Source organism: Panthera pardus, unplaced genomic scaffold (genome assembly GCF_024362965.1).
Source record: "Panthera pardus isolate Hobbes unplaced genomic scaffold, ASM2436296v1 HiC_scaffold_26, whole genome shotgun sequence".
Classification (NCBI taxonomy): Eukaryota; Metazoa; Chordata; class Mammalia; order Carnivora; family Felidae; genus Panthera; species Panthera pardus.
The window spans coordinates 19,465,267-19,488,794 of NW_026526832.1; the positions used below are offsets into that span (position 1 = coordinate 19,465,267).

General features: G+C 46.9%; 2 protein-coding genes across 12 annotated transcripts; one reads left to right on the forward strand and one right to left on the reverse strand.

Moving 5' to 3' along the window:
• Positions 1 to 111: 111 nt before the first annotated feature.
• ATRAID (all-trans retinoic acid induced differentiation factor) lies at positions 112 to 4,894 on the reverse strand. The gene is made up of 7 exons (XM_019449425.2): positions 4,669 to 4,894; positions 3,863 to 3,984; positions 1,580 to 1,651; positions 1,297 to 1,368; positions 1,075 to 1,196; positions 676 to 773; positions 112 to 453 (listed from the first exon to the last, which is right to left on the reverse strand). The coding sequence occupies exons 1-7, from the start codon at positions 4,765 to 4,767 to the stop codon at positions 349 to 351; spliced, it is 690 nt and encodes a 229-aa protein (XP_019304970.2). The 5' UTR covers positions 4,768 to 4,894; the 3' UTR covers positions 112 to 348.
• Positions 3,980 to 16,638, forward strand: SLC5A6 (solute carrier family 5 member 6). 11 transcript variants are annotated; one of them, XM_019449335.2, is made up of 19 exons: positions 3,980 to 4,501; positions 5,546 to 5,612; positions 6,200 to 6,358; positions 7,929 to 8,013; positions 8,662 to 9,333; positions 9,685 to 9,750; positions 10,086 to 10,137; positions 10,513 to 10,580; positions 10,900 to 11,054; positions 11,476 to 11,616; positions 11,822 to 11,951; positions 12,518 to 12,606; positions 13,035 to 13,147; positions 13,490 to 13,557; positions 13,976 to 14,062; positions 14,210 to 14,391; positions 14,607 to 14,710; positions 14,960 to 15,078; positions 15,427 to 16,638. In XM_019449335.2, the coding sequence occupies exons 5-19, from the start codon at positions 8,941 to 8,943 to the stop codon at positions 15,577 to 15,579; spliced, it is 1,920 nt and encodes a 639-aa protein (XP_019304880.1). In that variant the 5' UTR covers positions 3,980 to 4,501; positions 5,546 to 5,612; positions 6,200 to 6,358; positions 7,929 to 8,013; positions 8,662 to 8,940; the 3' UTR covers positions 15,580 to 16,638. The 11 variants fall into 11 exon arrangements, with proteins under 11 accessions (XP_019304880.1, XP_019304903.1, XP_019304873.1 ...); XM_019449358.2 differs by having other exon boundaries at positions 6,268 to 6,358; XM_019449317.2 differs by lacking the exon at positions 3,980 to 4,501 and adding an exon at positions 5,133 to 5,361.
• The last annotated feature ends 6,890 nt before the right edge of the window (positions 16,639 to 23,528 follow it).

A 23,528-nucleotide genomic window follows, 5' to 3' on the forward strand; every position in this document is an offset into this window, starting at 1 on the left:
ACCTGAAAAACAACCGACTAGTCCAAAGCACTCTCTCCCACTCCAAGAAACACACAAATCCACGACGTCTTTCCCTAAAAAATAAGAAAATTAAAAAAACAAAAAAAGAACGACAAGTAAAGATGTTTATTATAGTCAAGCACAAATGGGGCACCGGTCCTTGTCCACTCCTGGACTGCAGTGTCCACAACACCCCAAAGCTATGCAACTTCCCATCTTCCTGCCAAATGGCGGCTTCATCCTTGAGGAGGATCTGCTGGCCACCATGCCTGTCTAGGTAGAAAATCTCCCTGGCTGGGCTAAGGCAGATCAAGATAATCTTTAAGTCAGTAGGAAGACCTATGCAGTTCATGAAGCCTTGGCTTTTCGGCGTTGGGTCCCCCAAAGCAGAATGGAGACGGATAATGTGGTGGATCCCAGAATACCGAAGAACATAAGCAGGGAGAAGGAGCCCTGTGAATGACAGACCAAAAAAACTTCATACAGCGTTTCATCAAGGACTACATCCTAACAGCTATTTCTTTCCTAGCATACCAATCCCCTTACCCAGGGCAATTCTCTTAGAGTTTCCTTCTCTAGATGATTTGCATCAGTTCTGGTCTTATGGCTCTTCTTTCAAAGAGGTTCTTCCTTATGCATTTCTCCTATTCCTAATAAGAAGGCCTAATTCCTCACCTGGCGCATACACTTGTAGCCATGGAAGCCGTCAGCACAGACACATTGCAAGAGACCTGGACCATCAGGTACACAGGATCCATTCTCAGGACACATTTCTGGGAGCCAGAGAGAAACAGAGAAAATCACTGGATCTCATCATGTAGATTTCTCGAATATCGAGCTTCAACTTAGATTCATTCTCTCAATTATTTCTAGGTCAAAGTAGAAGAAAGAAGATTTCAGATAAACAGAACACAACAACAATAATAAAATGCATCTCATGACCTTTCCTTTCAAGGTGTTAGAGCTTCAGAAACTTGAACAAGAGGCACGTACGCAACTTTACTGTTGGACCTAAAATGGAGAGTAGACGTGAAGAAAGGCAGTTCCTAGAAGGATGGAAGTGAGACAACATACCTTGGTCCCCCGTGCTGTTGCAAAGGTTCCTTTGTCCTTGACAGGTTTGGTTGTTCATATAAAAGGTGACAGTATTCCAGGCATTAATACCTCCAGGACAGCTGACATCTTGTGGCAGTATCCTGAACACAACACAGGCAGTCATAACACACAGCCCCAAATTGCTGCGCTCACAGCACTGTCCCTTTTTGGTTCTCTCCCACACCCTGTACCCTTACTCACAGAGTCTGGAGCTGGGTAAAGCCACGGAAAATGTTGGCCAAGTCATCCTTGAGGGGGTTTGCTTGCAGGTCTCTGCAAAGCATACGTTGTTAGCACTGTGCTCTAGGAAAACACTCTACTTCCATTTACACATCTTCCTGGACTGGCAATCCAGTTCTTATTCTGAGTTGCCCACGTTCGACATTAATATTCAAACATCTTTTTAGAAGTTCATCCTTAAAGACTTTTCCCATCACCCTTTCACCACACTGGCCCTTTGGAGGGAGGATAACCAACCACTTACATGATGACAGCAGTATGTGCCTGAGGAAAGTCTGGACCAGGGTCCTTCAGAGAACAGTTCTGGAGATCCAGCCTGAGGAAATAATCAGTACAATTATGTCTCTCTTCTTCATTCATGGTAAACTAATACAACCCTTTTTACAGCTAATATTAAGTGAACACAGCTGTGTTCAGGGCCACACACTAGATGCTGTGGTATATGTTTTAATCTGCACTGTCCCATTGTCACCATTAGTTACATGTGGCTATTTAAGTGAAAAAAATTCAGTTTCTCATTTGCACTAGCCACATTTCAAGTATTCAGTAACCACTCCCCTTGTGATTAGTGACTACTGTACTGGAAAGTACAGATATGGACCAGTTCCATCATAGCAGAAAGTTTTATTGGACGGTGCTGTTCTCATCAGTATACCTATGCATCTGTGCATATATTGGAAGAAATTTGTTTCTTGTCTAGGTTAGTGAATCTCACATTGTATTATGATTCTCAGATTCACAAAAGGCCTTCAAATGGGAAAAAAAATGCAAGTCACATAAATGAAAGTCTTTTCCAAGTGCATTTTCTTTTCTTTAATTTTAAGTGTTTATTTTTGAGAGAGAGAGAGAGAGAGAGAGAGAGAGAGTGAGTGTGTGTGTGCAAGTAGGGTAGGGGCAGAGAGCAGGAGACACAGAATCTGGAGCAGACTCCAGACTCTGAGCTGTTAGCACAGAGCCTGATGCGGGGCTTGAACCCACTAACAGTGAGATCATGACCTGAGCTGAAGTCAGATGCTTAACTTACTGAGCACCCAGGTGCCCCTCCAAATGCATTTTCTACCACAGATTGGAGATAAATTACTGGATGTTAAGGACCATGCCACATTATTTTTTTCTTCACTATCTATTGCTAGTTCCTTTATTTCTCAAATATTTACTGAGTACCTACTAACTGCAAAACCTGGGAGAATAAAAGAAAACCCTCAGTATCTTAGCTTTCAAGTGGCTTACCACATAGCAGAGGAAGACCATAACCAAAAATTTAAAAGCAATATAAACATTAAATTAAAATATGAAAGAAATCACAGAAAAGTATATAAATAATTTTAAGTGGTACAAACACTAAGGATTAGAGGAAGTAAAAAAATGAGATATTACTCTGGTATTTGGTAGTAGAGAGCATTCACAGAAGATGCTGGAATTAAAGGATGAATATGTTTTAATTTGGTGGAGGAAGGACATTTCAGGTAAGGAGAGAGGCCTGAACAAAGAAAACAAAAGTGGAATGCTTTTGTAAGTAGGCAAGTCTGGCTGAAGCCAAACCCTTGTGAAGGATTTTAGTGGACAAATAATTGGGAAAAAATGTTGGGAAGGTGGATTGAAACCAATCTGTGGTGGTTTATGGTTTGAACTTTATCCTGAGGGCAACAGACAATTAAATTTTAAAAACGGAGGGATAATAGGGAAAAAGTGGTTTTCAGATAGTTTCCTATAAGGAAGTATTTAGGTAATTAGAGAAGGAAGAGAATGGAAGACAGATGACATTTATGATTTTGAAATGAGGGTGCTCTCAAGAGGAAATGCTTAATAGAAAGCTAGAGGTGCCCATGTGTACAGCTTGGAGAGGGCCAAGGATACTAAAAGAGATCCAGTTTTGGGAGACACCTGCGTGGTGGTTATAGCTGAAGTCATGAGACTAGGTGGAGCCTCAAGAGCGTAAAGGGAGTAAATGCAGAGATTAATGTTCATGAGGGATGAAAGAGGAATTTGCCTCAAAGACAAACTTGAATTAATTGGAAGGGAAGAAAATTCTGTTAGCATCGTGCCTTGGAGGCTAAGGGAGTCATTTCATGGAGACACACAGTGAATAATCCAGAGTTGAAAACAAACAAGAGAACAAAGCTTCTTTTAAAAGAAAGCCATAAAAGCCTTTTTTTTTTTAAGTGGGTAAAAATTATGACTTCTATGCAGTTTCAACTGCATAGAAGAATAACAGGGTTGTTTAACTAGCTAAAAATGCTACTAACACATTTAAAAGCATGAGAATCACACGGTTCATGAGTTCGAGCCCCATGCACTGTGGAGCCTGCTTGGTATGCTCTCTTCTCTCTGCCCCTCCCTGGCTCACTCTCTGTCTCTCTCTCTCAAAATAAACAAACTTAAAAAAAATTTTTTTTTAAAGTGTGAGAATCATGGCTTGGATGACTCCAAAATAGGCACCAATATTTATCCCAATAGCCAATCAGGTAAGCCTTTAAGAATCCAGTTCCAGAACTCTTCCAGTATCCAGGGTTGTCTTCTCTCTCACCCCAGGATGGTGCCCTTCTGATTCAGGCAGCAGCGGGCCTGCAGCATTAGCTCCGGTGTCTGCTTACAATAAAGCGCCACTTCTGACAAATTTCGCACACTCCCTGGACACTGGATGCATATCTGCAGAGGAGAGAAAACGGTTAGGAATTCAGAAAGAAAAACCAAGAACAAGCAGGGGTCAAAAGTTAACTACCAGTACACTCTTCAAAATTCCTTTAACAATAGGTGTCCTATCTTTATGTTAAGTTTGACTAGGAGATGCATTTCTTCGCCTAGAGCCAGGAGCCAAATCAGCACACTAGAGACTTTCTGTACCAGAGCTCACCCAGGACAGGCCCTCGTCTTCGAGGATCACCATTCGACAATATTTATTATGCCCTATCCAGTGACTTCTCAATCTGACAGACCCGGTTTGGCCAGGTATAAAAGCACTGCAGGTATACAAAGAAGTCATCAAGCATTACAGAAAGTACAGTCCTGCCAGGGCACGATATACGGCATTCGCGCGTGACGAGCGTGAAGTACAGTCAGAGGACTCGTCGGTAGAAGAACAATTTACAATTATTCAAAAGAGCAAGGAGATCAAATTTTAAAGGTCCACGTCAGCAAGGCGAGGTCACTGGGGGACCTACGCAGCGTAAGTACACGGGAGCAGGAGCCGGCGGGGCTACAGCGAGGCAAGCCTCAGGGACGAAATCGTCGCCACCGGCGGGCTGGGGAGAGCCGAGAGACCAGGGCGGGCGAGCGCGAAACAAGGCTGCCCAGGAACTATGCTGCAGTCCGACCTCTAACTTGTTTCTGTACCTCGGGTAGCGCCAGGGCCCTTTTCGCGCCCACAACAAGGAGCACGGCAGCTGCCCAAGGCACCAGGTTCGAAGGACTACCCGGCCCGCGAGGAGCCATTTTTCGCTCCCTTTGTCCTTCTAAGCGCCTCGCGAGATTTGCGCGTGTGGCTCCGCCCTCCGCGGGTGTGGCCCAGTCGGCCCGAAGCGGGCTGGGGGATTGCTGCGGGTTGAGGAGGTCAGAGCTCTTTTCAGTGCGTCCCAGTCCCCGTTAGAGAGGACTGGCCAACCCCCTCTCCTTTCCCCCGTTAGCGAAGGCCTCCCAGCCGCCGCCCTCTCAGCTCCGCGTGCCTCGCTTCCGGATGCCGAGGTCGCGTCACCGCAGCGGCTTGCAGCTCCCGCCGCCCTCAGTAAACATGGCGGCGCCACGCGAGGCGGCCCGGGGGCGGGCCCCGCTGTCACTCAGCCGGCAGGTGGCAGGCCAGGCTTTGCCACCGCGGCCGCACTCAACCGTGGAGACCCGGCAAACGGGGCGGGCCGGCGCCAGGGGGCCAGTGTCCAAAGGCTACCGAGAGTGGCGCCGAGGCAGGGAGGGGCGGGGCGAGTCGGCCCCCCTCGTGGAGGCGCGGGAAGATCTGAGTTGCGAGCCTCGTGGTGCTAGTGGTTAAGCCACCTCACGTGTGGAGGGAAGGCGGGAAGCCAACAAATAAAGAGGGTAAGGGTGATGGAGGAGCGAAGAGTGAAGGGCAAACCCCGGCGGGAGGAGATGAGCCTGGGGACGCCCTGGGCACCCTAGCCCCGTCACCTCAGTCAGGAGACCGCGTGGCTGTCGGAGCTTGGTGAGGAGGGAGGGGCGGGACACGCGCTTCGCTGCCTTCTTATCTCCTTTGCCTTCCCAGAAAAACGGGCTGATGCTGATCACGAGAAAAACGACTGGACTCTCTTAGCCCTGGCTGAGCCACGGAGGTAAGGGAAAGGCGACCGCTCCCCGAGGGTGGCCCTGGGGAGCCCCGCGCCCGAAGGGACTGCGTGGTGCCTTTGCTGAGGGCCAGGCAAAAGCTCATCAAAGCTAACTCCTCTAGAGTGGCCCCCCGGGCTTCCCTTGCCCTTATCCACGGGCACGTGGACTCTCCTAAAAGGATTTACTTTCAGCTGGCGGCACGTTCTCTAAGTCTTTGGTAGTTATTAGCGTTTTAATGAGGGTACTAAACCCTTTCAGACCTTGAGGAATTCTAGGCACAAGGACAGATTTTGAAGGAATCTTTTTAAGGCAGTGGGTCCTGCGGTGGCCCCATTTGCCTTTTGTAGGAGTCCAGGCAGTTCAGCGCAGGCAGGGGTTGGGGGGGTAGGGTGGTGTAAGTGATTCTCTTCCCTTTCTGTGTGTGTTATAGTTTTAAGAAGGGGTCTCACAGTCCACTATTTGTGCCTTGTGTGTTTCAGTTTTAGTGACACAACTCAGCTCTTACTTTTGGCTCCCACTGTCTCAGATGCGAGTCCATGGGCTTTACAATGGTGTAGAGTTTTTAGAAAGCCACTAACTCTCCTGTTCCTAGAATCAGAATCCTGTCTAAGGAACACTTCACTGGGTCAGGTTTTACCTGTCTTGCCTGCCTCTCTTCAGCCTTCTGGGAAGGTTCTCTGCACCTCATGCTAATAGAATTCTATCAAGAAGCTCCACCAATTTACCCCAGAAGTAGAGGGTCACCAGTTCTGTAAGTCTGTGTTCTAGTCTATACCGAGACTTTTTTCCTTTCTGTAACCGCTCTATCTTTGTCACTAACCCTACATGTTCTTTTCTTTTTTTCTTTTTCTTTTTTTTTTTAATGTTTACTTATTTGAGAGAGAGAGAGAAGAAAGCAAGCAGGACAGAGAGAGAGGGAGACAGAGGCTACACATTCTTATTTGCATACAGCAGACACCCTCTCTTACTCTTAGTATTTTTCATCACCTCTGTCATAGTCAAATTTGCCAAAGAGGAGCCACAGGGAATCTTTAGGTTAAACCAGAGGGACCTGGTGGGAACACTTTTTTGGGAACTAACATTTGAGACTCGTAGAACATGTGATCCAAGAGTTGCCGGCTCTGATTTCCTATCTTTGTTGGGTCCAGGAGGTTCAGAGTTCAGGTTTGGTCTGTGTAAGGCCGTATCTTGCCAGCTAGGCAATATCTGCCCAAGAACACAGTGTGGGAGAACCATAAGACAGCCAGGCTGATCTTTCTCCTAGTGGGCAAGCACAGAAGACATAGGTTATATTAATGTGTGTCTAGACTAGTTTAAATCTAAACTTTGTTCTGCGAATGACTGACTGCAATTAATGTTCTGCTCCTACCCTGGTTCTAGGAATAGTAAGGATGTCCCCCTCCCCCCAGGTGAATCACCTGTCATACCTGCAGTTAGTGCTCTTTCTTTCTCCTTTGTTTTGTATTGTGCCCTGTAACCTTAGGCAAGTTATTTAACTTGTCTAACTCTGCTTCCTTGAGAATCAGGGAATGTTTGTGTAAAGTGCATAAACTGAGGCATGGTGTTTTAAAAGTGATAGTAATGGTTACTTTTTCCTTATTTATCATTATTGGAGTTTTTGAAGTTCATGGCATACCGCTGGGTTACAAAAAGTGAGATGCTTCGGTAAGAAAATGTAAAAAAGAGATACCGAAAACAACATTACCTGTCATCATTTAGGCTATCTAAAAATCTGACATGCTGTGGTATTTTCTCCATATCAGTGAGAATCTCACAGATATTCTTTGAAGACATTATGGTATAAATGAAGAGTGGCTGGATGGGAATCACCAGACTTGAGCTGTGATCTGGACTGACAATAATTAGCTCTGTGGTTTTTGGAAAGATCACTTGAATCACTGAGCCTCGGTGTCTTTGTTGGTAACGAGGGGTCGTAATAGTGATCTTTTAATATTCCTTTAAGTTTTGAAGTGTATAATCTTGTCCTTGTTCTGAGGATAATGCTATATTCTTGAGGATTAGTATTTTTTGTGCAGGAGTCAGAAAAGCAACTCTCCCATTTCTCTCAGCTCCTCCTTTGTAATTCTCTTTAGCACACAGTGCCAAGTGTGACTTACAGCGAAAGCCTAATCCAGCTAGGAATGCTGTTGAATGTGAGCTCCCTGTTCCCCATTCTGGAATCTCTAGGACTGAGCTAGAGTTTGGGGGCCATAGGGTGATAGGGCCATTTGGATCACATTGGTTCCTTAAAGCGGCCAGAACAAATAACTGCTGAACTTCACTTCACCCCTAATTCCTGATTTCACCTCCGCCACGTACAGAGCCAGACTCTCAGCTTCTGCCCAGCTCTAGACACACACAGCTTCTCCAGGCAGCGCTGCCTCTGAACAGGGATTACTTCTCTAGGTAGGTGTCTACCTCAGGAGGATAGGAGCACTCTCCCCAGCTGCCCTTGCCCCAGCTCCCTGGCTGATCTGCTTTTCTATAATCATAAGTTGAACTCCTGGCTCCAGCATGTTACCCTCTCACTTTTGAATTCTATCACTCTTCCCAGATCTGCTATTGGCTGTTGTGTTACAGGGAGGAACTGGGAGGTGGGTGGCAGGAGAGAGCAAAGTGGTTGGCCTGGGGATGCCTGGAATGGAGTTTGGGCTTCCATGAAGGTAATCTAACTAGGGATCAGGGCTAAGAAGGCGTCCTGTTAGGAAGCTGACACTAGGAATATGGGAGGTGGGGGCTGAGGCTAGGGGAAATAGAGGAAGCCATGCTGTTATTGGTCTCCATTTCTTCTTCCCTGCTGGGCTGTGGCGCCAGGTTGGGGTCTGCTGGCTTAGTACATTGTAGTGACTGGGTCTGTGCCTGCAGGTGGGGGCAGGGAAATTTTTTGAGAAGAAATGTGGGCTCGAGTTGATTTTTCTTTTGTTACTGGGGTGGAGACCTAAGAAAGGTTTTATATTTCTCAGCTGTGTCTGCCCAAAACAGTCTTAGCCAAATAGTTGTCTCCTGGCTGTCTCACTCTGTTGCTTCTTTCCTCCCCTACCAAAACCATACCAGGACCTCCAGATCTCCAAGGGCTGTACAGAACTGGCTGGTCCAAGTTTGATGGTTGTTGGATACACAGGCCTGAGGGCAGATGCGCATGAAGGCAAGATAGGCCTGACTAGGAGCTGATTCCTTTGCAACTCACCTTGGACAATGTCACTTGGTGGAGGAGAAGGACTGTGAGATCGTGGCTGGAAGCCAGGTTGTAGCCATTTGCCTGCCGTTGCCCAGCTGAGTGGCAGCCCAGAGCTCAGGAGCAGCAAGTGACTGTAGGTCACAGACACAGTGAAGATGAGTGTGGGGGTTAGCACCTCTACTCCCCTGCTTCCAACCTCAGACACGGACGTGGTCACATCTGCCTTCTCCCTTGTGGACTATGTGGTGTTTGCCCTGCTGCTGGTTCTTTCCCTTGCCATTGGGCTCTACCATGCCTTTCGTGGCTGGGGCCGGCATACTGTTGGCCAGCTGCTCATGGCAGACCGCAAAATGGGCTGTCTTCCTGTGGCTCTGTCGCTGCTGGCCACCTTCCAGTCAGCTGTGGCCATTCTGGGTGTGCCGTCCGAGATCTACCGATTTGGGACCCAGTATTGGTTCCTGGGCTGCTGCTATTTCCTGGGACTGGTGATCCCTGCACACGTCTTCATCCCTGTCTTCTACCGCCTGCATCTCACCAGTGCCTATGAGGTGAGCAGAGAGGAAGGGAGGAGCACATAGGACCACCAGGGTCAGAGATGGAAAGGAGGAAGAGGGCACATATAAGGGATCTGGGTCCCTGGACCTTTTCTGCCTAATTAGAGCGATGGGACACATCATGTGTTTCCAAGTTCTTTCTGGGTGAAGTCAGGTGGGAGTGGGGAGAGAAGGAAGGTACTGCGAATGGAGGCCCAGAGTGGATAGGAGTTGAATATTCCCTCATGTTCCTGGATTTCTTGAGGGATGCTGTGTGTGAATTGTGGGGGTAGAGTGGGGAGGAATGCCTTTAAATATATAAAGGTATCTACGATTATATATCTGTATCTGCATATTTCTATCTAGTATCTGGAGCTCCGCTTCAATAAGGCTGTGCGGATTTGTGGGACCGTGACCTTCATCTTTCAGATGGTAAGTAGAAATGAAGGTAGAATTTGAGCCTGGGATATGGTAGGGGGACCCAAACTCAGGCATTCTGAAGCACTCTGAGCTTCCTCTGCTCTCAGGCAGGATTAAAGGTCCTGCAAGGTGTCAGTGTCCCTGAAGCCACCAGAGGCATCCTGTTTCCTATTCCTTCTGGTTCCAGCACAGTCAGTATGGTGGCAGCAAGCTAAAATTTGGAAGAAGGGAAAGGAAAGTGAGCCTAGATGAAGGGAGGCCATTAGGAGCTGAGGTCCATCTTTTCTCCTTTCCGTACCCACCCTCATTTCCCCTCCCCCTCACATTCTCTTCTCCATACCTGACAGGTGATCTACATGGGTGTTGTGCTCTATGCACCATCGTTGGCCCTCAATGCAGGTGAGGAGTCACAGCCCCTGGCTGTCAGCCACAGCGGGCTTGGAAAACACCTTTGGGAGGGGCAGGTAGAGGAGAGTGTGCAGAAAAGAATCTGACCTTGGCCAGGGAGTTGTTTCACTGCATGGGCCCTTGGCTTGTCTCTGCCGGAGGTGGAAGCACCTTGGTTCGCCTCACTTGAAAGCTAATCAGACATTACCATGTCTCGTCTGAATTGGTTAATCAGTACCTTTTGGTGGGGTTCGAACATTTTTTTCGATTATAGTGAATGATTTATTACATCCTTGATGACTGCACGTTTCATGTCTTACTGGGTTTTTTCTAGTCTCTGGGAAACCCTCTTCTAGAGACAGAATTGTGGTTTTTACTTGTTTGCAGTGACTGGCTTTGATCTGTGGCTGTCAGTGCTGACCCTAGGCATTGTCTGTACTATCTACACTGCTTTGGTAAGTGTGGTGAATCTTAAAAGAGAGAGGGGGAAGAGGTCAAGTAAGGAGGGGAGATGGGAAGAAAAAGAAGGGATGAGGTAAAAATGTAGGTGGGGAGATGGGATGGAGTTTTAGAGTGGGATGAAATAATACGTAGGAGATGCGATAGGACTTTGGTGGGAAGTGGGACGTAGGAGAGGGGACGGCATACTGAAGGTAGGGGGTGGGGTGGGAATTAGGCCCCTGGGGGTATAGTGCCCTTGCTGGTGGTCGGGTGTCTTAATTTGTGGATGGTTTTAAAGACATCTGTGTCAGGTATGCTTTCTTTTCCCTGCAGGGTGGTCTGAAGGCAGTCATCTGGACAGATGTGTTCCAGACGCTGGTCATGTTCCTAGGGCAGCTGGTGGTTATCATTGTGGGATCAACCAGGGTGGGCGGCTTGGGGAATGCGTGGGAAGTGGCTTCCCAGCATGGCCTCATCTCTGGGATTGAGTAAGTGTACCCCTTCCCCTGGCTGGGGTCTGTAGTGCCTCGGAGCCGAGCCCATCCTAGAGCCTGAACTCAGGGCTGCAGTAAGCAGAGGACAAGCTGTGTAAGCCTTAGGTGGCAGCACTGAGATGGGTGGGAAGCTGGCACTGCAGAGATTGAGGGTGATCACAGGAATCTGGCTGGAGGGTAAGGAGGGGCAGGATGTTTTTGGTACTTGGAATGAGGCTGTGGGTTGGAGGGATAGAACCCTTCCTCCGTCTTGCTGCACCGTCTCTCGTGTCCACCCGGTTCTTGCCTTCGGTAGCTCCTTGGCCCTTGCAGCAGCATCTGTGCTCTGCTTTCCTCTGACCCTCATTGTAGGAGTGCGAGGAAGGCTGAGACTGTTGGGGGCTATGCCACAGTGACCATTTGGCATCTGTTGCAGGCTGAATCCAGATCCTTTTGTACGGCACACTTTCTGGACGTTGGCTTTTGGGGGTGTCTTCATGATGCTCTCCTTGTATGGGGTGAACCAGGCTCAGGTGCAGCGCTACCTCAGTTCCCGCACGGAGAAGGCTGCTATACTGTGAGTGCATGGACAGGAAGACCAGGGAGCAGGGGCTAGAGAAGATGGTGGGACCCTGTTCTACGGGGCGGTTGGGGTGGGGGCATGATGCCAGAGCGCAAACATACCCATTGGGGTCAGGATACAGGTTTGCCTTTTGGAACTTGGGACATGCCTGAAGATGTCTATTAACAGTCTCTGTTTCCTTGGCACTGGTGTCTTGCAGCTCCTGCTATGCAGTCTTCCCTTGCCAGCAGGTGGTCCTCTGCATGAGCTGTCTCATTGGCTTGGTCATGTTTGCCTATTACCAGAAGTACCCCATGAGCTCCCAGCAGGCTCAAGCAGCCCCTGACCAGGTGAGAAGGCCTCCCTGGCACTTTTCTGTGCCCATGAGGGCCAACCTAGGCCTCCAAGAGGAGTGTCTGGTTGGCTGCAGAAAGGACTCCCATCCTGGGTAGGAAATGGATGTAAGTGGCTTTTCACTGTGGGATTCTACAATCTGGCACATGAGGGTCCCAGTTCCCAGTATCACCTAATCACAGTGCTCACCCTGCTGGGGTGGGGACCTACCTTTATTGGCTCACCACTATGCACCGTGCGATGCGCTTTGTTAGGAGCTGTCACGTACCCGGTCTCGTCTAATCCCCACAACAGCCTCATTTTATAGAGGGGAAAAAAGTCATCGGGGTGGCCCACATGCTCGTCACACTGCTAATTGGGCATGGCTGGGGTGCGAACTGTGTTCTGTCTCCAGAGCCCGTTTTTTTCTACTTCCTGTGGGTCACCTTCAGTGCTTAGCGCCCTTCTTAATCACCGGGTTTCCGTAGGCTGGCAGGGGCACATGTAGGGGGTTTCTCACATGTCTTGCCCTGGGGAAGGGCTCCTCTCTCAAGAGAGCTGTGCACTTCTGCTCTGCCTGCAGTTCGTCCTGTATTTTGTGATGGATCTCCTGAAAGGCCTGCCGGGCCTGCCTGGGCTCTTTGTTGCCTGCCTCTTCAGTGGTTCCCTCAGGTACCTTCTTTGACCATTTTCCTCAGGTTTGGTGCAGCTGATCCCTGCTTGACACAAGGTGACAGGTGGAGGAGGGGATCTCTCTGAGTTTCTCAATGTGCCCTTTTATCTGTGGATGATGAGGGACAGCTTATCTGTATAGGAGAGAGCATATCATCTTCCAGGAGATGCCCCCCTTTTGGTGAAGGGTTCTTCTTTTTACGACACCAGGAATTGATTCTACTTGATCAAAACCTGTACCCCACTCAGAAAAGGACAGGTGTCCTTGCCTTCCAGGCGTCTTCTTCGGCTGCCAACTGTGAGGATGGCTTCTGGCTGCATATGTTTTCTCCTGCCTTTAGAGTGCTACTCCCTTAGTAGGGCCCCTGGTGGTTTTGCCTCTCAGCTCCCAGAGTCAGCACAGCTCATCTTTTTCTTCCTTCTTTCAGCACCATATCCTCTGCTTTTAATTCATTGGCAACTGTTACGATGGAAGATCTGATCCGACCCTGGTTCCCTCAGTTCTCTGAAGTCCAGGCCATCATGCTTTCCAGAATCCTCGGTGGGATTATGCTTCCTCATCTATTCAGTTGTATTCTTTCTAAGACACACCTGAAGCACTGTCATCAGTCTGCTTGACGGCACCGGCTTTAGCCTTGGCTTGGCGCTTGCCACATGAAGCACACAACCTTGTTTATTATCTCAGGGCATTTCCTGGGAAGGTCTCTGAGTCCCATAAGCGTGAGGACCGGGTGGGAGGGACCTGGAGCTGGGGCAGGAGGTAATATGCCCTGTTTCCAGGGACACAGAGGTAGCGGTTTGGGGAAGGAGCTTTCCTCTACTTTTTCTTCTTTTAGTTCTATTTACTTACCTCTGCGTGTTTTCTCCCTTTTTTTCCCCCCAGCCTTTGGCTATGGGCTACTTTGTCTGGGAATGGCCTATATTTCTTCTCAGATGGGACCTGTGCTGCAGGTAAGGACTATGCAGAAAAGAAAACAATTGTTAAGGGAGATAAGGAGGTGATTGAGATGGGAAGTTGAGGAATACCACTGATGTGAAGGGAATGGTATAGGGATGGGTGTCAAAAATTCGTCTTTGATGGACCACCTTTAGCTGTGAGTAGCCTTCTCCAGAGTCATTCCCAGGTCCTTGTTGGCTCAGACATCTGGGGATTATTTTAGCCTCAGAGGAGAACCCACAGCACATTTCCTTACCCATATGCCTTCTGGAATCCTGCATTCTAACATTTTCACGTAGAAGACACAGACCTGACAAGGGGGCCGCTGAGCCATTGGCGGGTGGCTGTACTCTACATTGGTGAGGCTGGGGGGGGGGGCCTCTGAGCCTGAATATTCTCTGTTATTTTTTTCTTCAACCCTATCCTCCGCAGGCAGCACTCAGCATCTTTGGCATGGTTGGGGGGCCGCTGCTCGGACTCTTCTGTCTCGGGATGTTCTTTCCTTGTGCCAACCCTCCTGTGAGTGACCGTCTGGCTCCACAGTCGTTTACAGGGGTGGGCCTGGGGAATGGCTTGGCAAGGCTCTCCCTGTGAGTTCTGGGAACTGGTGTGAAGGTTTGTTAGGGCTGGCATCATAACTGGAGAATGTGCTGTGTCTCTGGGCAGGGTGCCATTGTGGGCCTATTGGCTGGACTTGTCATGGCCTTCTGGATTGGCATTGGGAGCATAGTGACCAAGATGGCCTTTGGCGTGGCACCTTCTCCCTCTAATATATCCAGCTTTTCCCTGCCTAGTAACCTGACCACCGTTGCCATGACCACACTGATGCCCTCAACCACTCGCTCCAGGTGAGTTGGGGTTCACTCACTTTCTACTTGGGGAGAATAGCTCATTTTTGAGGGGTTTCCCAGGGGCCTTGCTAAGGGATGGACCACCAGAGTCCTCAGGGCAATGTTGAGAGTTGGGTCCCAAGACCCTAGGACAGTGTAGGTGGGTGGAGCCAGGTCCCTGAGGAATGCCCTGTCAGTAAATTGCTAACTATCCTTATTCCTGTTCTCCCCAGGCCTACAGGACTGCAACGGTTCTACTCCTTGTCGTATTTATGGTACAGCGCTCACAACTCCACCACAGTCATTGTGGTGGGCCTGATTGTCAGTTGGCTCACTGGTGAGGGCGTGTGGGATGTGGGCACAGAGAAGCAAGACAGGCTGAGGGAGGCTAATCAGGGAATCTGGATTCTGGGGTAGAACTGACCCTGCCCTCTGGGCTCCTGGGTGTCTAACAGTCAGACTTCTTGGCTGAGCTCTGGGAGGTTGGCAGGGGCTGAGGACTCAGAGCCCCAAGAACAGATGGCTTATTGGGTGTGCACTTGTTACGTGGTAGGAGACTCAGAAGTGCCTTTGCCTTTGCCTTCAGGGGGAATGCGGGGCCGGACCCTGAACCCTCGGACCATTTCCCCAGTGTTTTCAAGACTTGTTGACCTCCTGCCCCTGTCTTGTCAGAAGCGACTTCACTGCAAAAGCTACAGCCAGGTAGCAGTTATGTTGCCCAGATTATACCCTCCCTTACCTCTCCAGATTATTACCAGACCTTCTAGGTTTCCTTCCATCCCTTTCCTTTCTCCCCAGCAACCCTGATTGTTTGCCTGAACCTGGACCGTCCCCCAGCAACCCCCCGGCTTCTACCCATGGGGGAGTGCTGGCTTGGTGGACAGAAGGGTCTCAGCCCGGAGAGGTGCCCAACATGCTGGCCTTTCCTTTCTCCTGCCTCCCTGCTCACCGTGTGCTTTGCTTCTCCCTTTCTCTCCCGCCGCCCCTTGCTGATCTCCCTTCCAGCAAGGATCAAAGCAGTGTCTCATCCCCTTTGGTCTGTGTGTTCTCCAGGATCTCTCGGTGGATACCCCTGCGTTTCCAGAAAAGATGAGTAATGGGATGTTGAAGAATAGCAGAGACAAGGAGGCCATGGCCGTGCCTGAAGAAGGTTCAGCCCACCAGGGGAGCAGCCCCACCTTCATCCTGCAGGAGACCTCACTGTGATCTGGGCTCGGGTCCCAGTCCCGGAGGCAGCCTGTAGTATAGTGATGAGTTATGTGATGCATAATGCAGAGACAATCAAGGACTAGATTACCTAGCCCACCAAAGGACCTTGTTCTTAGATGTTTGGGCTGCAGTAGAAGCCATCATAGCGTGGGAAGTGTGAGGGCAGGACAGGGTTTTTACTTGTCCCTTGACAGTCTATTCTCTAGAAGACCAGGCTTGCAGTGGACAGGATTTTGCTAGCGAAGGGTATAGAAGCAAATCCTCTGGGGAGTGGGTAATGGCTTCTGATTAATCATCATCAGGATCCTTTGAAGTGAAAAGAAACTGCAGTGCTGGTTATCACTGTTCTGGGGCCTGATTTGACAAGGTTGGTCATGTTTACCATTAAATACAAAGCTGCCTTGGCCAGCTGTCGCTTCTCTTGCAGTCCTATTTTGAGCATAGTTTCTGTCAGCCACAGAGAGCCCGTGACTACTTTCAGGTTGTCTGTGACACCGAGGCTGCTCTCATTCTTACCTGTCTACCTCCATTCTTGAGGCAGAGGGTTAGTTGTCCCCAAGAGTCCTCTCAGAACAGACCGGTACGGGGTGCCTCGGTGGCTCAGTCAGTTGAGCGTCTTGACTTTGGCTCAGGTCATGATCTCGCGGTTCATGAATTTGAGCCCCACATGGGCTCACTGCTGTCAACGTGGATTGTGCTTTGGATCCTCTGTCCCTCCCCTGCTCATGCTTTCAATTTCTCTCTCAAAAAAAACAAACAAAAAACATTTAAGAAAAGATTAAAAAAAAACAAAAAAGATCAGTACATTCATCTCCTTTGCATAAATTTGGGAAGCTTTCTACCTTGCTGCCCGCACCCTCCACCTATGTAATGGGCACTTGGGGACGGGACAGATGTAGATCCAAAAAACCAGGGCATGACCAGGTCCACTGTGGAGTGTGCCACCCACCTGGCACACCACCCTAGTGTCATTTTGTTGTTTGTGCTCGTTTCCTTTTAGAGTTTCTTGCCCACATATCTTTGTTCCTAGGAAATAAAAGCTTAATGGGCCTAGAATCGGGGTTCCTGTACTATTTGTTCACAGCTGCTCTGGTTCACCCCAGGCCCGTCCATGGCAGTGATAAAGCCCCTTCTACCCCTGCACAGACTGGCTGTCATGTCTTCAGGGAGCAGCATTGTGCTTATCTGGGTGGAAGATGCACACTCCCTCTGCTGCTGTTCGTTCCCTGCAGCTCAGTCTGTCTCCTGTCCCACCCATCTTGTCCTTGACTGGTACAATCACTGCTGCTCAAATTTTCACTTTGGGGGCTGTTGGGAGAATGCTGCTACTTGCTGGGTGGTGTTAAGCCTGCTTGAGGTTGTCTCTCCTCTCTGCCCCTCACCTGCTTGTGCTCTTTATCTCAAAATAAATAAACTTAAAAAGTAATAAAAATAGAACATTGGAGCTGGACTCTTGTGAAGAGCACAGCTCAAGCCCATGCACCCTAGGCCCTCGGTTGGCCTGGCCTTGTCCAACTGCACAGAAGTAACTCTGCATAAGCTCTCCAGGCCCCTCAGGCAGATCTGTGGACAGTTTCAAGAAATGCCAAGTTGACTGCCTTGAGGTCTGCCTTCTTGATAGCCCCTCTACCTGGGGGCAAAGGGGGTGCTGCTCCTGGCTGACTACCCCCACGCACCAAGCTATCAGAGTTCTAGATCTAACCAGGCTCTGCTTTGTTCATTTTCAACATGTTTATCCATCACCTACATGCAAGGGCGTTAAAGTTGGCCGCCATTTTGCATCCAAGAAAATGACTGTGCCACCTCAGGACCCTGCACCAGGTGCCACCATTATTTCAAAGTTGCCTCAGTCCAAAACCCTTGCATGTTAGCAGAGAAAAGAGGAAAAACCACAGGATTCAAAGGTTTCAAGGATTATGACATTTAAGGGGAGAGGGTAAAAACATTTGGTACTCCGTATAAATAATTCAAAGTCCGTAACAGAACAAAGATGCTCTGCTTTTAACAAAGTAAACTTATTTGCACATTTTTAAAGTACCACTTAGGGGGCCTCTAGCTGGCTCAGACGACCACGCAACTCTTGGTCTTAGAGTTGTGAGTTCTACCCCCACATTGAGAGTAGAGATGACTTATAAATTGAATCTTTAAAAATACCACTGGTGATGGTGGAGTCGAGTATACAGATCTAGGTTCAAATGCTGGTTCATCCACTTAACCTCCTTAAGCTTTAGTTTTTTCATCTATTAAATGTGAATTTCACAGAGCTGTTTAACGATTTAGTTACAGGGGCGCCTGGCTGGCTCAGTTGATGGAGTGTGCAGTTCTTGATCTTGGGGCTGTGGGTTTGAGACCCACGTTGGGTGTAGATTACTTAAATAAACAAAAAAATATGAAGTTACATTGCATGTAAAGGACTTATTCATTCCTTTGATGTCAGTGTGATCGTGTTTATTGTAGTTTTCAAGGCACTTTTCATGTACTACCCCATATTATGCCTTGGGAGAGAAGTCTGTTGTGTAACATCTGCATTTTTAATATGTAAGGTAACATAACATGGCTAGTGAGAGGTTGAGGGGCAGAACTAGAACCCAGGTTGTAGGACTAGAATCAAAGCTGTATCTCTGTTGCCATGGAAGAATGTCAGTTTGGATGGGGTGTCCACAGGTGACAGGGAATCTTGAGATAGTCCAGAAAACTATAACACACTAAATGGGGGGTGCTACTATGCCATCATTCCAGAACCTTTGTAGGTCAGTGGCTTTCAAACCTTTGACAGACCCACAGTAGGACTATGTTCACGTTATGATCCAGTCCACTCATATATTGCATTATGTTACTAAGACCTTTCGTGAAAAAATACCTCTGGGTACAGTTATCTGAGCTCTTCCTCTTCCCTTCTCTTCCTGCATAATTCAGTCCTCAAGCCATTAGGTGGAGCAGTGCAAAGTAGCATCGGTGCTGGAGGATGTCTGGTGTGCATGTCAGAGCTCAAGTGAAATGGAGACCGTGGATGGGAGTAGCCCAGCTTAGACATCGTAGTCTAAGCAGGATGAGGAGGGCAACCACGTGGAGGCACGGTCTGCCGTGTGGCGTTATAGCCCAAGTTGGGACGAGGAAAGTGTCCATGTGGTTTGGTAGCCTGGTGAGGGGTTGGAGTATGAAAAAGACATACCCCACACCCCCCCACAAAAGAAGACTTGGTGTGAGCTGTCTGCTGGAGTGGAACGTGGGGAGGGGGTCTGTGCATAGGGGCGGCTTGATGTGTGGCGTCAGTCTGAGCAGCATGAGGAGGGCATCCTCAAGGAGGGTGGCTTGATGTGGGTTGTCAGAGCCAGCCTGTACGTGTGTCTGCATGTGTCCCACATGGGGAAGCAGAACTCAAACAGAATGAAGAGGGTATCTGCCTATGTGAGCAGCCCAGCCTGAGCTGTTAGAACCCGAGTGAAGTGAGGACATCTGTGTAGGAGGAAGACCTGTGGTCAGATGGGAGCCCAAGAAGGGTGAGGTAGCCTGGGGCGTGGTGTCAGCCTAAGCAGGGTGATGAAGACATCCACGGAGGGGCCAGCCAAGTGCAAGGAGAGTTGGATTAGACCCAAACAAAGCAGTGAAAAAAAAATCTCTGGAAAATCTCGTATCAGCTCTCATTAGATTTGCAGTCCAATTTCACATTGCTCAACGAGGCAAAATTTGGGACTTTGAAAAGAATAATAAAACCAACTGGCAAAAATTATCAAGAGAAAAGAGAAGACACAAATAATTCCAGAAACAAAAAGGGTACATGATGACAGATATTGTAGACATTAACATGGTAATCAGATTAGGAACAACTTTAGGCCAACAAATATGAAACTTTAGATGAAAATGGACAAATTATTAGAAAAGTATCACTAACACGGACTCAGGAAGCAATAGGATATGCGAATAGCCCTATTCCCAGTAAAAAGAAACAATATTAAATAAAACATCTAATCGTGAGGAAAATCCCGGGCCCACATGGCTTCACTGCTGAGTTCTAATCTTTCAAGGAATGACTAATTCTAAATTTACATAAATGATTCCAGAGTATAGATGAAGAGGGAACTTTCCTGAATGCATTTTCTCTTTTCCAGCAATGAACATTTAAAGTTCTTAAAAAGGTTTTTTAATATTTTAATATTTAATTTTGAGAGAGAGAGAGAGGAGAGCATAAGTGGGGGAGGAACAGAGAGAGAGGGAGAGAATCTCAAGAAGTCTCCCCACTGTCAGTGCAGACTCCCATGGAGGGCTCGATAAGCAGGGCTGATCTTGAGATCATGACCTGAGCCGAAATCAAGAGTTGGATGCTTAACCGAGGCACCAAGTTGGTGCCACCAAGGCACACCCAGCAACAAACATATAAAGCATTAAATTTTGAGTATCTTTTATCATAGCATCAATCCAATATCAAAACCAGACAGAGACAACATAAGCAGAAAGGAAAAGTATAAAGGTCAATGTTATCATGAACATAGCTGCAAAATCATGAAATATTAGTGAACTGAATTCAGCAATGTATATAAAAAAGATAATATATCATCATCATTGCGTTTATCTCGGATATAGGAGGTAGCTTTAACAATAGAAACTCAAATAATATGATCCTCCATGTTAACAGATGAAAGTAAAAATCTCATTATCATCTCAACAGATGCAGAAACAGGTTTCATGAAGTTCAACATTCATTTAGGAGAAAAGCTAGCACTAAGAAGGACTTCCCTAACCTGATTAAGTGTATCTATGAAAACAATCTACAACAAAGCTTTTAAAACTATAACCAAAATTAAAGGAAAAATAGTTTAATTTCTTTAACTACAATCAAAGTTGTTTGTTTTTAAATTTTAAATTTTAATGTTTATTTTTTAGAGAGAGAGTGTGTGTGCGCAAACGGGGGAGGGGCAGAGAGAAAGAGAGGCACAGAATCCAAAGCTAAAAATTAACAACTCAGGAAACAACAGATGTTGGTGAGGATATGGAGAAAGGAGAATCCTCTTGCACTGTTGGTGGGAATGCAAACTGGTGCAGCCACTCTGGAAAACAGTGTAGAGATTCCCTAAAAAATTAAAAATAGAATTACCATATGACCCAACAATAGCACTGCTAGGAATTTATCCAAAGGGTAGAGGAGTGCTGATTTGTAGGGGCACATGTACTCCAATGTTTATAGCAGTGCTATCAACAATAACCAAATTATGGAAAGAGGCCAAATGTCCATCAACTGATGAATGGATAAAGAAGGTGTGGTTTATATATACAATGGAATACTGCTTGGCAATGAGAAAGAATGAAATCCTGCCATTTGCAACAATGTGGATAGAACTTGAGGGTATAAGTGAAATAAGTCAGTCAGAGAAGGAAAGATATCATATGATTTTACTCATATGTGGAATCTGAGAAACTTAACAGAAGACCATAGGGGAAGGGAAGGAAAAATAAGATACAAACAGAGAGGGGGGCAAACCATAAGAGACTCCTAAATACAGAGAACAAACTGAGGTTTGATGGGGGTGGGGGGTTGAGGAGGTGGAGAAAATGGGTGATGGATATTGAGGAGGGCACTTGTTAGGATGAGCACTGGGTGTTGGATGTAAGTGATGAATCATAGGAATCTACACCTGAAGCCAAGACTACACTGAATGTTGGCTAACATGACAAATAAACAAACAAACAAACAAAAAGCATACAAAAAGTAGGGAAAATCTATTTGCAACAAATATATCTGACTTAAAGAACATATGACATAAAGAGCTACGAATCAACGTAAAAAGGACAAATCAATTAAAACTGAGGAAAAGATTTGAATTGACAGTTTATAAATAAGGAAATCCAAATGGTCTACAAATACGTGAAAAAGAATTCAGTCTTCTTAGTAATCAAGGATATGTGAAAAGGAACTTAATATTATTCATAACCAGGAATATTCCAATTAAAACCCAAATAATATGCAATTACATTCTTAACCAAACTGGCAAAAAATGACTCCGGGTATAGGTTGGCGCTATCGACTTGATTTGTGCTAAGTGACTACAGTTTTATCCATCATTGTTTTTGTACCATCAGTGCAAATGTCCACAGAGCGAAAAGAGTAAATTGCATCTTAGTGTTAGCGTAAAAGAAAATAGTTGTAACTTTAATGACTCCCTGATAACATTCCAGAGACTCCTAGGGGTTCATGGACCACACTTTGGGAATTGTTGCCCTAAACCAGGAGATGTACAAGAACTTTCTTAGCAACATAGTGGCCTCAAACTGGAGACAACCCCGAAGTCCATAAAAACTAGTGTTATGTTCTTACAGGAATGCTGTGCAGCAATGACAAAAAATTAACCACAACCATACACATCAACAAGTAAAATGTTGATCAAAAGAAAGCAGGTCATGGAAGAAAACACCGTAATTCCATTTGTTAAAGTTCAAAACAGAAAAAAAATATGCTTTATTGTTTATGAACCCATACAAAGGTGGTAAAACCATTTTTTTTTTTTAAAGCAAAGAAATGATTAACCCTACAGCCAGGAAGAGAGATTACCTCAAGGGAAGAGAGCAGATGATGTGATCAGGAAGGGGCTTGCAGCCACCTGCAATATGCTAGTGCTACACTGAGTGGGAATATCATAAAGGGTCACATGACTTATTTATTTTCATTAAGTATATTTATTTTGAGAGACAGAGACAGTGGAAGTGGGGGAGGGGCAGAGGGCAAGGGAAAGAGAATTCCAAGCAGGTTCCACACTGCCAGTGCAGAGCCTGATGTGGGACTTGAACCCGTGAGCTGCGAGATCATGACCTGAGCCCAAACCAAGAGTTGGGCGCTTAACTGACCCAGGCACCCTTCCATTATTTTTTTTAATGTTTTATTTATTTTTAAGAGAGAGAGAGAGAGAGAGAGTGGGGGAGGGACACAGAGAGAGGGGGACAGAGGATCCGAAGCAGGCTCCATCCTGAGAGTAGCGAGCCTGATTTGGAGCTGGCACTCATGAACTGGGAGATCATGACCAGAGCCAAAGTCGGTCGCACAACCAACTGAGCCACCCAGGTGCCCCACAAAGGATCACTTTATTTTTATTTATTTTATTTTTTGAGAGAAAGAGAGGGTGCAAGCGAGCGAAGGGCAGAAAGAGAGAAAGAGAGAGAGAAGGAGGGCTCACCCAAAGCGGGGCTTGAGCTCACCCGACACGGGACTTGAACTCACGAACCATGAAATCATGACCTGAGCCCAAGTCAGATATTAAACCGCTGAGCTACCCAGGCACCCACAAAGGATCACTTTAAACATCCATTAAAGTATGTCTTATATGTTCTATGTATATTTTTCAGTAAAAAATTTTAAATATCATATGATGGTCATTGACATAGCTCTCCCTTCTCACATATTAAGAAGAAAAGCAAGGTGCAGAATAATATAGGTCACTGTAGTAAAATGATGTGGAAAAGAATACATTCATACTTGTTTGTATATGCACAAACTTCCTCTGGAAGGGGCACAAAAGAAGCTTACACCAATGAAGAGGGGAGTCTCCCTGTCTGTTGAGAGGGGATGAGATGACAAGGAGACAGGTTGGCGGCGGGCAGCTTGTGTCTCATCTCTCTACACTTTTTATACGTTTTCATTTTGAACAATTCATGTATTCCCAATACTAAAATATTTTTTAAATCCCTATACATCTGGAAGTTTAAATAACACTTCTAAATAAACCTGTATTAAAAATAAAATCATACTGGCAATTATAAACCATTTTAGAATCATATTGCAACTAAAGCATTACAGAGCAATTAGACAAGCAATCTTTTAAGTGTTGAACAATCTGGGGCACCTGAGTGGCTCAGTTGGTTAAGTGTTGAACAAGCTGATGGCGGAAAAAAACACCCCACCTCATTTTATTTACTTTGCTTGATTACTATTGAATTTGAGCACCTTTTCTTTTCTTCTC

What these genes read in the sequence shown, in the direction of transcription:
- SLC5A6 (XM_019449335.2), top strand. Translation starts at nt 8,941, where the DNA reads ATGAGTGTGGGGGTTAGCACCTCTACTCCCCTGCTTCCAACCTCAGAC. An exon ending in TTCCTTGTGCCAACCCTCCT is followed by an intron (nt 14,063 to 14,209) that starts GTGAGTGACCGT and finishes GTCTCTGGGCAG; the next exon opens with GGTGCCATTGTGGGCCTATT. An exon ending in GCAAAAGCTACAGCCAGGTA is followed by an intron (nt 15,079 to 15,426) that starts GCAGTTATGTTG and finishes TGTGTTCTCCAG; the next exon opens with GATCTCTCGGTGGATACCCC.
- ATRAID (XM_019449425.2), bottom strand. Translation starts at nt 4,767, where the DNA reads ATGGCTCCTCGCGGGCCGGGTAGTCCTTCGAACCTGGTGCCTTGGGCA. An exon ending in GCACATACTGCTGTCATCAT is followed by an intron (nt 1,369 to 1,579) that starts GTAAGTGGTTGG and finishes TATGCTTTGCAG; the next exon opens with AGACCTGCAAGCAAACCCCC. An exon ending in TTTACCCAGCTCCAGACTCT is followed by an intron (nt 1,197 to 1,296) that starts GTGAGTAAGGGT and finishes TGTTGTGTTCAG; the next exon opens with GATACTGCCACAAGATGTCA.